Genomic DNA, 15,009 nt, shown 5'->3' with positions numbered 1-15,009 from the left:
GGTGAACCCGATTTTGATGGTTTTCTAGGCCCAATCCTTTTCTTTTTGGGCAAATGGCAAAAAGGCCCATCACATGGGACTTACATGTATTTTGGTCCACAAAAAAAAACAGTTTCTCAATTAAGCTCATCCCCATGTCCTTAGTCTAAAATACCCTCAATAATATAATTCTTATCAATTCAACCCATTATACTCTAACTTCCTTAATATTACACATTGACCCCGAATTTAAACAAATATATCACATTAACCCTCATTTTTTTTTTCAGAAAATAATTTTTTTTCTGAAATGTTTTTTTTTTCCGGCCAGATTCCGGCGTTGACCGCCGGAGACCGCCGATCTCCGGCGTTGACTTTTTTTTTTTTTTGAAACTTTTTTTTTTCCTGAAATTTTTTTCCGGCCGGTCAACCATCGTTGACCGCCGGTCTCCGGCGTTGACTTTTTTTTTTTTTTTTTTGAATTGTTTTTCTTAGAAAAAAAATATTTTAATTAATATTACTGTCTTGGCTACTAAATTACTGTCTCAGACAGTAATATTACTGTTTGGGACAGTAATATTATGAATATTATATTTCCGAACAGTAATATTATTAATATTATTGTCTAAGACAGTAAAATTACTGTTGGAGACAGTAATTTAACATCCAAGGCAGTAATATTAATTAAAATAATTTTTTTTAAGAAAAAAAAAATTAAAAAAAAAAAAGTCAATTAACAGTTAAATTACTGTCTCCGACAGTTAAATAACTGCCGGATATAGTAATTTAGCAACGAATACAGTAAAATTAATTAAAAATATTTTTTTAAGAATAAAAAAGTCAATTAACAGTTAAATTACTGTCTCCGACAGTTAAATAACTGCTGGAGACAGTAATTTAGCAACGAATACAGTAATATTAATTAAAATATTTTTGAAGAAAAAAAAGAAAAAAAGAGTCAATGAACAGTTAAATTACTGTCTCCGACAGTTATCGACAGTTAAATAACTGTCGGAGACAGTAATTTAGCAGCCAAGAGAGTAATATTAATTAAAATATTTTTTTTAAGAAAAAAAAAAAAAAAAAAAAAGTTAACGCCGGAGACCCGGCGGTCAACGGCAATTGACCGGCCGGAAAAAAAATCAGGAAAAAAAATTTCAAAAAAAAAAAAAAAGAAGAAAAAGTCAACGCCGGTCAACGGCGGCGACCGGCGGTCTCCGGTGGTGGCGGGTCAAAATTGTGGTCAAAATTGAAATTAGGGTTAAAATTGGTTAATTGATGAAATTGGGCTAAATTGGGGTGTAAATCATGAAATTGGAGTTAAATTGGGTTTCAATGAATTGGGGGTAATTTTGCAAATAAGTTTGAATGGGCTGGATTTATTTGAAAGACAAAAAAGTTGAATGTCCCTCTTTTAATTAAGTGCCCTTGTCATGGGCCTATTTGCCATTACCCCTTTCTTTTTTTATACCTCTAGGCCCAATCCTAACGACAAAAAGTCTGTTTATGTTGCTACGATATTAATTCAAATAGTTTGTATAATCTCAACTGATATGTCTATTGGCCCAGCCCAATAGACTCATATTTACTGGGCCACATGCCCAATTTAATAGTTATTTCTATGGAAGTCCAATCACATCCGAATAAGGTTGAGCCCGATTGATCTCGGCCCAATCAATAGAGTATAAATACAACTTAAGTTCGTTTAATGAAGGTACGCGATTATTGTTCAATCAATTCTTCTATTCGAATTCTCTCTACAATTACCGACTATCCGCACGTCTGACTTGAGCGTCGGAGGGGTTTCCGCCGGATCAACCCCCGGCTTAGTTCACGTGTTCTTTGTTCGCAGGTATCTCAGGGCCATCTAGCACGTGAGCAGTGATCCACTTTGCTCTCCCAGCTCCTTCGATCTCAACTACTTAAGGTGGTCTATTTTTAGCATCATCATAATGGCGTCGTCCGTGGGGACGCATACAAGATCACGTAGCGAGCATGATGTCCCTGAGTCATCTACTCGGAGAGAACGTGCCAATGCTAACAACCTTCCGCCTCGTGGAGGCTCTGTCTTGCCACCTCCTCCCCGTGCTCCGGATCCACCTCGCGAGGTTCAGGTGAATCCCCATCGGGATCCACCACTCGCCGATCCTCCACTACCTGCTCCACCGCTCCCTGCTTCCCGAACAGTTCAAATAACCGAAGAGGCCCTCCAACACATGATTACGGAAGTTTCGGCTCGTGCTGCCATTGAAGCAGTGGCACAATACATCGCCACAACGGGATTCAACGCTCCCCTTGCATCTCCACCCGTGCCACAACATCCTCCACCACCAGCGGATACCGCATCCACCTCAAACCCTAGGTCTCGAATGCAACAATCTACTCATCGCGAAGATGCACGAATTGGGCGACAAGACCCACGTTCACCTTCGAGAGGCAACGCCTCTCGCCAACGAGTTCCTCCACACAATGGTGGAGATGATGAGATTAACAGTTCGGTATCTCGCTCAAATCACCTTCCCCACATAGGTAATCCCATTGGTGGAAGGGCAATACCTCCAATAAGGCGCAGTCCTTTCACTGTCACAATAATCAATGAGATACTACCCCAACGGGTAAAGGTCTCGAGTCTACCGCAGTTCGATGGAACTGGAGACCCACAAGAGCACCTTGAAAAGTTCTACGCCATGGCAGATCTATATGGCCCAACTGATGCGGCGATGTGCAAGATGTTTCGCACAACGCTCTCCGAACGAGCATTGAGCTGGTTCAACTCCTTGCCCACTGGGTCAATTGAAGCTCTCTCCCAACTAACGGATCACTTCACCCACCATTTCGCTATCAACAAAGAGTACGCTAAGACTCCCGCGTACCTCTTCACTATCACCCAGAGAGAAGGCGAGACCCTCCGCAACTACATTCAACGATTTGTAGAGGCAGCTTAGAAAGTTCCAAACGTGGGAGGAAGCATGCTAGCTGGAATCATTCAACAAAACTTGAAGGAAGGTAGATTCAAGGAATCTATTGCAGGAAGACCTCCAACCACTCTGGAAGAGCTACTAAGTCGCGCTGAGAAACACGTGCGCATTGAAGAGGCTTCGGCTCTCCCTCCTCCCAAGAGGAAAAGAGATGAAGATCAATTCAACACCCGGCCGCGACGAGATGGCCGACGACAATCGTCGACATCTCATTGACAATCTCCTTCTACATCTCTGGACTTCCAATGATGCTAATGACACTCGGAGTCTCTGGAGCTCATAACATTGTTAGTGATCACATCATCCTAAACTTGGGGGGCTATCCTACCTTAAGGATGATGCATCCCCTCACCTCTCTACATCAATTGGACGAAACCCCTACATTAGCTACTTAGTACGAGTTTAGTTATTTCGAGCGATTCGCTCCTTATTTGTTTAGTCACATTCGCCTCAATATGCTTGTAACTTTCACATTTTCAAGCAATGAATAAAGCAAATTATTTCCCTTACACTCGGTGCTATTGTTGTGCCACTACATAATTATTTGTTCAAGTCATCCTTAACCCTGAGAACATTTAGAGATGTTATGATAATCTATATAGCCTGGCCAGCTTGATTTCATAAACTTCTCTATCTGTCTTCACTGGGTCCTGCATTTAAAATGTGGTCACGGTCCTAACATATTTACGATCCATGAGGTCTAATAAGGGGCACGATCCCCATCAAAAAATCTTGAGAGTCTGATCCCCTCATCAAGTACATCACGCACAATGCTAAATGTAAACACATACAAACAACGCGTCAAACCAATGACAATGTCATACAAAATAAACATCAAATGAGATAGTAGTGGGCAAACACATCTACTCCAAATATGAAGACTAAATGAAAATCTATAATTCTGCGCCCCTCGGGCCACGTGCCATAAAAAAGGAAGAAAAAGAAGAACAAGAAAAAAAAAAAAAAAAATGCACTGTACGCGTCGCGCGGTACCCCCCCCCCCCCCCCCCCCCCCCCCCCCCCCCCCCCCCCCGCGCGTCGCGCGGTACCCCCGCGCGACGCGCCCCACCCCTCCCCACCCCACCCTACCACTCTCACTCTATCTCTCTTCTCCCTAGTCCTACCCCTACCAACCCCACTTACCCTCTCCTCCCCTCTCTCTCTCTCTCTCCTCCCTACCCCTACCAGCCCCACCACCACCCACCCCACCCACCTTTATCATTCTCTCTCCACCACCCCCACGTGGGTCATACCCATCAACCCCACCTATCCCCTTTTCTCTCTCCTTCTCTCTCTCTTCTCTCTCCTGGCTCAACCTTCCACACCGGGCTCCGCCACAATATATCCGGATAACCCTAATTGCGTACTATCGGAACACGCGATTTCTTTCTCCGGTGCAAATTTTTACTAGAACTCGATCCAATCACCTTTCCTACGTCCACGACACAAACGAGAAGATCGAGATACTTGTCTACTCTCGACACGATCCGGTTACTCTCTACAATTCGCTCCCACATCAATTCGAGAGTGGGGGGCTTAATGATATGTCTATTGGCCCAGCCCAATAGACTCATATTTACTGGGCCACATGCCCAATTCAATAGTTATTTCTACGGAAGTCCAATCACATCCGAATAAGGTTGAGCCCGATAAATTGATCTCGGCCCAATCAATAGAGTATAAATACAACTTAAGTTCGTTTAATGAAGGTACGCGATTATTGTTCAATCAATTCTTCTATTCGAATTCTCTCTACAATTACCGACTATCCGCACGTCTGACTTGAGCGTCGGAGGGGTTTCCGCCGGATCAACCCCCGGCTTAGTTCACGTGTTCTTTGTTCGCAGGTATCTCAGGGCCATCTAGCACGTGAGCAGTGATCCACTTTGCTCTCCCAGCTCCCTCGATCTCAACTACTTAAGGTGATCTATTTTTAGCATCATCATCAACAAATGGGGATGTAGCTCAGATGGTAGAGCGCTTGCTTAACATGTGTAAGGTATCGGTATCAATTTCTTGCATCTCCATTTTAAGTAGGTTTCGAGTTTTATTAGAATCCAAAGACTCTCGGGCTTCCACAAGACGCCATATCCACAAGACCAACAACCGCGGAGGTTCAACATCTTCATCAAGGCGCCATATCCACAAGACCTAGAAATCCACAAATCGATTTCTAGATATTCATATCTACTTCCGCAAATCAACGGTGGAATCAAGCTCTCAATTCAAGAACAAGCTTCGGCCCTTGGATTAAATCTAGGAGAAGAATCATAGGAATCAACAAAGATTGTAACCCATTTTCGTTTTGATTAAAATATATTTATTTGTTCTTATTTTTTCTTGTCTTGTAATTTATTTTGCAGACATTTAAATTTGAGGTTAACAGTACACATTTTGAATAAAAAACAATATTGAGTTTGGAACAATTATCACAACAAGATCGTACACATTTTCTTGATTTGAAAATAGTATCAAACAATGCTTCAAAAATTATATATCTAAGGATCTTCTAATAAAATTGAGACACTATTTATTAACAAATACAACACGCGATAAACAAATAAATGGGACAATCATATGAATTCTTGAGAACTTAAATTCCCCTCCATAGCAAGCTTAAAGGATAGGGATATGGTTTTATTAATGGTGGGATGGAGGAGGTGGGGACTTGTAAATATAAAGATGTGGTGGTGTTGGAGATAGTAGAGAATATGTTTATACATATGGAGGTGGTGGCGATGGTGATGGTGGAGGTGGAGACATATAAATGTATGGAGGAGGTGGTGATCGAGATGCTGGTGGTGGAGACTTGTAAACATAAGGGGGTGGTGGTGGTGGTGAACGTGATCGTGGTGGAGGAGATTTGTAGACATATGGAGATGGAGGTGACGATGATGGTGGTGGAGGAGACTTGTAGACATATGGAGGTGGTGGGGAGGGTGATGGTGGTGGTGAAGACTTGTACATGTATGGAGGAGGTGGTGATCGAGATGGTGGTGGTGGAGACTTGTAAATATAAGGGGGTGGTGGTGAACGTGATCGTGGTGGAGGAGATTTATAGACATATGGAGGTGGTGGTGACAACGATGGTGGTGGAGGAGACTTGTAAACATAAGGGGGTGGTGGTGAACGTGATCGTGGTGGAGGAGATTTATAGACATATGGAGGAGGTGGTGACAACGATGGTGGTGGATGAGACTTGAAGACGTATGGAGGTGGTGGTGATGGAGACGAATGAGGAGGAGACTTGTAGACGTATGGAGGTGGTTGTGACGGTAATGGTGGTGGAGGAGACTTGTAGACATATGGGGTTGGTGGGGAGGGTGATGGTGGAGGTGGAGACTTGTAAATGTATGGAGGAGATGGTGATCGAGATGGTGGTGGTGGGGACTTGTAAACATAAGGGGGTGGTGGTGAACGTGGTCGTGGTGGAGGAGATTTGTAGACATATGGAGGTGGTGGTGACGGTGATGGTGGTGGTGGAGACTTGTAAACATAAGGGGGTGGTGGTGAACGTGATCGTGGTGGAGGAGATTTATAGACATATGGAGGTGGTGGTGACAACGATGGTGGTGGTGGAGACTTGTAGACGTATGGAGGTGGTCTTGACGGTGATGGTGGTGGTGGAGACTTGTAGACGTATGGAGGTGGTCTTGACGGTGATGGTGGTGGAGGAGACTTGTAGACGTATGGGGGTGGTGGGGAGGTTGATGTTGGAGGTGGAGACTTGTAAATGTATGGAGGGGGTGGTGATGGAGATGGTGGGGGTGGAGACTTGTAAACATAAAGGGGTGGTGGTGAACGTGATCGTGGTGGAGGAGATTTGTAGACATATGGAGGTGGTGGAGACTTGTAGACGTATGGAGGTGGTGGTGATGGTGAGGGAGGTGGAGGAGATTTATAAACGTATGGAGGTGGTGGTGAAGGAGATGGTGGAGGTGGAGACTTGTAGACATATGGAGGTGGTGGCGATGGAGACGGAGGAGGAGGGGACTTGTAAATGTATGAAGGTGGTGGCGATGGTGATGGTGGAGGAGGTGATTTGTAGACATATAGAGGTGGCGGTGACGGAGGTGGTGGAGGTGGAGAATTATAAACATATGGAGGTGGATGTGATAGTGATGGTGGAGGTTGAGAATTATAAACGTATGGAGGTGGCGTTGACGGGGACGGTGGATGTGGAGAATTGTAAACATATGGAGGTGGTACTGACGAAGATGGTGGTGGTGGAGAATTGTAAACATATGGAGGTGGCGGTGACAGAGATGGTGGAGGTGGAGAATTGTAAATATATGGTGGAGGTGGTGATAGAGACTCAGATTGTGAAGGTGGAGGTGGCGGCGACTCAGATGGTGCAGGTGGAGGTGATGATGGAGATGGAGGTGGAGGTGATTCGGATGGTGGAGGTGGGGGTGGGGGTGGCGGTGACTGAGATTGTGGAGGTGGCGATGACTCAGATGGTGGAGATGGAGATGGAGGTGGAAGTGGCGGTGACTGAGATGGGGGAGGTAGTGGTGACTCAGATGGTGGAGAAAGTGGTGACTCTGATGGTGGAGGTGGAGGTGGCGGTGATTCTGAAGGTGGAGGTGGAGGTGGAGGTGGCGGTGATTCTGAAGGTGGAGGTGGAGGTGGAGGTGGCGGTGACTTAAATGGTGGAGGTGGAGGTGGAGGTGGAGGTGGAGGTGGAGGTGGAGGTGGCGGTGACTCAGATGATGGAGATAGAGGTGACTCAAATGGTGGAGATGGTGGTGACTCAGATGGCGGAAGTGAAGGTGGTGGTGACTCGGATAATGGAGGTGGAGGTGACTCAGATGGTGGTGGTGGAGGCGGAGGTGACTCGGAAAGTGGAGGTGGAGGTGACTCAGATGGTGGTGGAGGAGGTGACTCAGATGGTGGAGGTGGAGATGACTCAGATGGTGGAGGAGGAGGTGACTCAGATAATGGAGATGGAGGTGGCGGTGACTCAGATGGTGGAGGTGGAGGTGACTCTAATGGTGGAGGTGGAGGTGACTCAGTTGGTGGAGGTGGAGGTGACTCAGTTGGTGGAGGTGGAGGTGGCGGTGACTCAGATGGTGGAGGTGGCGGTGGATCAGATGGTGGAGGTGGTGGTGACTCAGATGGCGGAGGTGGAGGAGACTCATATGGTGGAGGTGGCGGTGACTCAGATGGTGGAGGTGGAGGTGGAGGTGACTCAGTTGGTGGAGGTGGAGGTGACGGTGACTCAGATGGTGGAGGTGGCGGTGGATCAGATGGTGGAGGTGGTGGTGACTCAGATGGCGGAGGTGGAGGTGGCGGTGACTCATATGGTGGAAGTGGAGATGGCGGGGACTCAGATGGTGGAGGTGGAGACGACTCAGAAGGTGGTGGCGGAGGTGGCGGTGACTGAGATAGAGGAGGTGGAGGTGGAGGTGGCGGTGACTCAGATGGTAGAGGTGGCGGTGACTCGGATGGAGATGGTGGAGGTGGCGGTGATGGTGGCGGTGGGGGTGGCGGTGATGGAGACGGTTGAGGTGGCGGTGGAAGTGACGGAGATGGTGGAGGTGGAGTTGGAGGTGGCGGCGATCGTGGAGGTGGAAGTGGTTGGGATCGCCGATGTGGAGGTGGAGGTGGCGGTGATCGCGGAGGTGGAGGTGGCGGTGACGATGATCTCGGAGGCGGAGGTGGCGGTGATCGCGAAGGTGGAGGTGGTGGTGGCGGTGATCGCGGATGTGGAGGTGGAGGTGGTGGTGGCGATGATCTCGGAGGTGGATGTGAATGTGGCGGTGATCTCGGAGGTGGAGATGGAGGTGGCGGTGATCGCGAATGAGGAGGTGGAGTTGACGGTGACGGAGATGGTGAAGGTGGTGGTGGTGACGGTGGAGGAGGTGACTCAGATAGTGGAGGTGGTGGTGACTCTGATAGTGGAGGTGGCGGTGACTCTGAGAGTGGAGGTGGCGGTGTTTCTGATAGTGGAGGTGGCGGTGACTCAGATAGTGGAGGTGGAGGTGACTCAGATTGTGGAGGTGGGGGTGGCGGTGACTCAGATGTTGGCGGTGGAGGTGACTCAGATGACAGAGGTGGAGGTGGCGGTGACTCAGATGGTGGAGGTGGAGGTGACTCAGATGACGGAGGTGGGGGTGGCGGTGACTCAGATGGTGGAGGTGGAGGTGACTCGGATTGTGGAGGTGGGGGTGGCGGTGACTCAGATGTTGGCGGTGGAGGTGACTCAGATGACGGAGGTGGGGGTGGCGGTGACTCAGATGGAGGAGGTGGTGGTGACTCTGATGGTGGAGGTGGAGGTGGCGGTGACTCAGATAGTGGTGGTGGAGGTGACTCAGATGGTGGAGGTGGCGGTGACTCAGTTAGTGGAGGTGGAGGCGGCTCAGATGGTGGAGGTGGGGGTGGCGGTGACTCTGAAGGTGGAGGGGGAGGTTCATATGGTGGAGGTGGAGGGGGCGGTGACTCAGATGGTGGAGGTGGCGGTGACTCTGATGGTGGAGGTGGAGGAGGCGGTGATTCTGATGGTGGAGGTGGAGGTGACTCAGATAGTGGAGGAGGAGGTGAATCGAATGGTGGAGGTGGCGGTGACTCAGATGGTGGAGGTGGAGGAGGCGGTGATTCTGATGGTGGAGGTGGAGATGACTCAGATAATGGAGGAGGAGGTGACTCAGATGGTGGAGGTGGCGGTGACTCTGGAGGTGGAGGAGGCGGTGATTCTGATGGTGGAGGTGGCGGTGACTCAGATGGTGAAGGTGGAGGAGGCGGTGATTCTGATGGTGGAGGTGGAGGTGACTCAGATAATGGAGGAGGAGGTGACTCAGATTGTGGAGGTGGAGGTGACTCGGATGGTGGAGGTGGAGGTGGCGGTGACTCAAATGGTGGGGGTGGAGGTGACTCAGATGGAGATGGTGGAGGTGGCGGTGATGGTGGCGGTGGTGGTGGTGACGGAGATGGTTGAGGTGGCGGTGGCGGTGATGGTGGAGGTGGAGTTGGAGGGGGCGGTGACCGTGGAGGTGGTGGTGGCGGTGGCGGTGATCGCCGATGTGGAGGTGGCGGTGATCGCGGAGGTGGTGGTGGCGGTGATCGCGGAGGTGGGGGTGGCGGTGAACGAGGAGGTGGAGGTGGCGGTGATCGCGGAGGTGGAGGTGGTGGTGGCGGTGAACGAGGAGGTGGAGGTGGAGGTGGAGGTGGCCGTGATCGCGGAGGTGGAGGTGGTGGTAGCGGAGGCGGTGATCGGGAAGGCGGTGGTGGTGGCGGTGATCTCGGAGGTGGCGGTGATCTCGGAGATGGAGGTGGAGGTGGTGGTGATCTCGAAGGTGGAGGTGGATGTGAAGGGGGAGGTGGAGGTGGCGGTGGCGGTGATTGAGGTGGTGGAGGTGGAGGTGACTTAGGTGGTGGAGGTGGAGATGGAGGTGGCGGTGACTCAGGAGGTGAAGGTGGAGGTGATTCAGGTGGTGGAGGTGGAGATGGAGGTGGCGGTGATTCAGGTGGTGGAGGAGGCGGTGACTCGGGTGGTGGTGGTGGCGGTGACTCGAGCGGTGGAGGTGGAGGTGACTCAGGTGGTGGAGGTGCCGGTGACTCGGGTGGTGGAGGTGGCGGTGATTGAGGCGGTGGAGGTGGAGATGACTCAGGTGGTGGAGGTGGAGATGGAGGTGGCGGTGATTCAGGTGGTGGCGGTGACTCAGGTGGTGGAGGTGACTCAGGTGGCGGTGGCGGAGATGGCGGAGGTGGAGGTGGCGGTGACTCGGGAGGTGGTGGTGGTGGAGGTGATTCAGGCGGTGGAGGTGGAGGTGACTCAGGTGGTGGAGGTGACTCGGGTGGTGGAGGTGGCGGTGATTGAGGCGGTGGAGGTGGAGGTGACTCAGGTGGTGGAGGTGGCGGTGATTCAGGTGGTGGAGGAGGCGGTGACTCGGGTGGTGGAGGTGGAGGTGACTCAGGTGGTGGAGGTGGCGGTGATTCAGGTGGTGGAGGAGGCGGTGACTCGGGTGGTGGAGGTGGAGGTGATTCAGGCGGTGGAGGTGGAGGTGACTCCGGTGGTGGAGGTGGAGGTGACTCAGATGGCGGTGGCGGAGATGGTGGAGGTGGAGGTGGCGGTGACTCAGTTGGTGGTGGTGGCGGTGACTCGGGTGGTGGAGGTGGAGATGGAGGTGGCGGTGACTCGGGTGGTGGAGGTGGCGGTGACTCAGGAGGTGGTGGTGGAGGTGACTCAGGTGGTGGAGGTGGAGGTGACTCAGATGGCGGTGGCGGAGATGGTGGAGGTGGAGGTGGCGGTGACTCGAGCGGTGGAGGTGGCGGTGATTCAGGTGGTGGTGGTGGTGGTGACTCAGGTGGTGGAGGCGGAGATGGAGGTGGAGGTGACTCGGGTGGTGGAGGTGGCGGTGACTCAGGTGGTGGAGGTGGCGGTGATTGAGGCGGTGGAGGTGGAGGTGACTCAGGTGGTGGAGGTGGCGGTGACCGTGGAGGTGGTGGTGGCGGTGGCGGTGATCGCCGAGGTGGAGGTGGCGGTGATCGCGGAGGTGGAGGTGGAGGTGGTGGTGGCGGTGATCGCGGAGGTGGGGGTGGCGGTGAACGAGGAGGTGGAGGTGGCGGTGATCGCGGAGGTGGAGGTGGTGGTGGCGGTGAACGAGGAGGTGGAGGTGGCGGTGATCGTGGAGGTGGAGGTGGAGGTGGCGGTGATCGCGGAGGTGAAGGTGGTGGTGGCGGAGGCGGTGATCGGGAAGGTGGTGGTGGTGGCGGTGATCTCGGAGGTGGCGGTGATCTCGGAGATGGAGGTGGAGGTGGTGGTGATCTCGAAGGTGGAGGTGGAGGTGAAGGTGGAGGTGAAGGTGGAGGTGGAGGTGGAGGTGGAGGTGGCGGTGATTGAGGTGGTGGAGGTGGAGGTGACTTAGGTGGTGGAGGTGGAGATGGAGGTGGCGGTGACTCAGGAAGTGAAGGTGGAGGTGATTCAGGTGGTGGAGGTGGCGGTGATTCAGGTGGTGGAGGAGGCGGTGACTCGGGTGGTGGTGGTGGCGGTGACTCGAGCGGTGGAGGTGGAGGTGACTCAGGTGGTGGAGGTGGCGGTGACTCGGGTGGTGGAGGTGGTGGTGATTGAGGCGGTGGAGGTGGAGGTGACTCAGGTGGTGGAGGTGGAGATGGAGGTGGCGGTGATTCAGGTGGTGGAGGAGGCGGTGAATCGGGTGGTGGAGGTGGCGTTGAATCAGGAGGTGGAGGTGGAGGTGATTCAGGCGATGGAGGTGGAGGTGACTCCGGTGGTGGAGGTGGAGGTGACTCAGATGGCGGTGGCGGAGATGGTGGCGGTGACTCAGGTGGAGGTGGTGGCGGTGACTCAGGTGGTGGAGGTGACTCAGGTGGCGGTGGCGGAGATGGCGGAGGTGGAGGTGGCGGTGACTCGGGAGGTGGTGGTGGTGGAGGTGATTCAGGCGGTGGAGGTGGAGGTGACTCAGGTGGTGGAGGTGGAGGTGACTCAGATGGCGGTGGCGGAGATGGTGGAGGTGGAGGTGACTCAGGTGGTGGAGGTGACTCGGGTGGTGGAGGTGGCGGTGATTGAGGCGGTGGAGGTGGAGGTGACTCAGGTGGTGGAGGTGGCGGTGATTCAGGTGGTGGAGGAGGCGGTGACTCGGGTGGTGGAGGTGGAGGTGATTCAGGCGGTGGAGGTGGAGGTGACTCCGGTGGTGGAGGTGGAGGTGACTCAGATGGCGGTGGCGGAGATGGTGGAGGTGGAGGTGGTGGTGACTCAGTTGGTGGTGGTGGCGGTGACTCGGGTGGTGGAGGTGGAGATGGAGGTGGCGGTGACTCGGGTGGTGGAGGTGGCGGTGACTCAGGAGGTGGTGGTGGAGGTGACTCAGGTGATGGAGGTGGAGGTGACTCAGATGGCGGTGGCGGAGATGGTGGAGGTGGAGGTGGTGGTGACTCGAGCGGTGGAGGTGGCGGTGATTCAGGTGGTGGTGGTGGTGGTGACTCAGGTGGTGGAGGTGGAGATGGAGGTGGAGGTGACTCGGGTGGTGGAGGTGGCGGTGACTCAGGTGGTGGAGGTGGCGGTGATTGAGGCGGTGGAGGTGGAGGTGACTCAGGTGGTGGAGGTGGCGGTGATTGAGGCGGTGGAGGTGGAGGTGACTCAGGTGGTGGAGGTGGCGGTGACTCGGGTGGTGGAGGTGGCGGTGACTCAGGAGGTGGAGGTGGAGGTGACTCCGGTGGTGGAGGTGGAGGTGACTCAGATGGCGGTGGCGGAGATGGTGGAGGTGGAGGTGGCGGTGACTCGGGTGGTGGAGGTGGCGGTGATTCGGGTGGTGGAGGTGACTCAGGTGGCGGTGGCGGAGATGGCGGAGGTGGAGGTGGCGGTGACTCGGGTGGTGGTGGTGGAGGTGACTCGGGTGGTGGTGGTGGAGGTGACTCGGGTGGTGGAGGTGGCGGTGACTCAGTTGGCGGTGGTGGAGATGGTGGAGGTGGAGGTGACTCGGGTGGTGGAGGTGGAGGTGACTCCGGTGGCGGAGGTGGCGGTGGCGGTGACTCGGGTGGTGGTGGTGGAGGTGACTCGGGTGGTGGAGGTGGTGGTGACTCAGTTGGCGGTGGTGGAGATGGTGGAGGTGGAGGTGACTCGGGTGGTGGAGGTGGAGGTGACTCCGGTGGCGGAGGCGGAGATGGTGGAGGTGGAGGTGACTCAGGTGGTGGTGGTGGAGGTGGAGGTGACTCAAATGGCGGTGGCGGTGACGGAGTTGGTGGAGGTGGAGGTGGAGGTGACTCAGGTGGTGGAGGTGGTGGTGACTCAGGTGGTGGCGGTGGCGGAGATGGTGGAGGTGGCGGTGATGGTGGCGGTGGCGGTGGAGATGGAGGTGGTGGTGGCGGCGATCGCGGAGGTGGAGGTGGCGGTGGAGATGGAGGTGGTGGTGGGGGCGATCGCGGAGGTGGGGGTGGCGGTGGAGATGGAGGTGGCGGTGGGGGCGATCGCGGAGGTGGAGGTGGCGGTGGAGATGGAGGTGGCGGTGGTGGCGATCGCGGAGGTGGAGGTGGCGGTGGAGATGGAGGTGGCGGTGGTGGCGATCGCGGAGGTGGAGGTGGCGGTGGAGATGGAGGTGGCGGTGGTGGCGATCGCGGAGGTGGAGGTGGCGGTGGAGATGGAGGTGGCGGTGGTGGCGATCGCGGAGGTGGAGGTGGCGGCGGAGATGGAGGTGGCGGTGGGGGCGATCGCGGAGGTGGGGGTGGCGGTGGAGATGGAGGTGGCGGTGGTGGCGATCGCGGAGGTGGAGGTGGCGGCGGAGATGGAGGTGGCGGTGGGGGCGATCGCGGAGGTGGAGGTGGCGGCGGAGATGGAGGTGGCGGTGGTGGCGATCGCGGAGGTGGAGGTGGTGATGGCGGTGGCGGTGACGGTGGAGGTGGAGTTGGCGGTGGCGGAGATGGTGGAGGTGGTGGTGGTGACGGTGAAGGTGGTGGTGGTGGTGGTGGAGACTCGTCCTCCGGATCACCTTGTTTCCCGTTAACGGCCACCACACTAGCGGCTATCAAAAGAAACGCCACTGCATAGGCAAGGCGGCGCCACTGACGCATCCTCCCCCGAGTTCGCATGACCGTTTCTTCTATGGATAAATAGCTAATTTGGTTTTTGTTGCCTGTTTAAGAAGATCAAGTAGCCTTCATATAATGAGTGATGAGATACAGTCATTGTTGAAAGTGATTTAATTATGTAATAAAAATAAAAACAAGTTGGTTAACTAAAGGTAGTGCTCTCCCATGTCTCATTCTTCTAAATTCTCATAGTAGACACGAACAACCCATGATGAAGGAAGAATTGATAATTAATTAGTTGACATTTGTAAGAGAGCATCAATTTTATCAAGAACAATTCTTGATGAAAGTGCGTTGACTTTGGACAAGTCTGTTCTTGCTCAAATTGTATCGACACAGGAATTGGAATTGTATTATGTCTTTGCTCTAAACACATGATGTGATCACCACTATAAGGGCATGTTCCATTCATTTCCATATTCCATTTTTTCACCTAATTTAGGTATTTTTAATCTCCCAACTTAAATCATTAAATCGGCATTACACTTAAAATTATGATGATTTGATTTTAGTC

At 53.2% G+C, this 15,009-nt stretch overlaps 1 protein-coding gene across 1 annotated transcript; it reads right to left on the bottom strand.

Moving 5' to 3' along the window:
• Positions 1-5,349: 5,349 nt before the first annotated feature.
• Positions 5,350-14,521, bottom strand: LOC148770910 (uncharacterized). Its single transcript, XM_088817415.1, has 2 exons — positions 11,320-14,521; positions 5,350-10,056 (listed from the first exon to the last, which is right to left on the bottom strand). Exons 1-2 carry the CDS (start codon positions 14,493-14,495, stop codon positions 5,673-5,675), a joined length of 7,560 nt encoding a protein of 2,519 aa, XP_088673541.1. The 5' UTR covers positions 14,496-14,521; the 3' UTR covers positions 5,350-5,672.
• Between the last annotated feature and the right edge of the window lie 488 nt (positions 14,522-15,009).

Source organism: Erythranthe guttata, chromosome 4 (genome assembly GCF_056151865.1).
Source record: "Erythranthe guttata isolate IM_541 chromosome 4, IM_541, whole genome shotgun sequence".
In the NCBI taxonomy this organism is placed as follows: Eukaryota; Viridiplantae; Streptophyta; class Magnoliopsida; order Lamiales; family Phrymaceae; genus Erythranthe; species Erythranthe guttata.
This window is presented reverse-complemented; position numbering and strand designations above follow the sequence as displayed.

Coding starts and splice junctions, on each gene's coding strand:
- LOC148770910 (XM_088817415.1), bottom strand. CDS start 14,495: ATGCGAACTCGGGGGAGGATGCGTCAGTGGCGCCGCCTTGCCTATGCA. Junction 10,057..11,319: donor CCGCCACCTCCACCACCTGA/GTCACCGCCACC, acceptor ATCACCGCCACC/TCCACCTCCTCGTTCACCGC.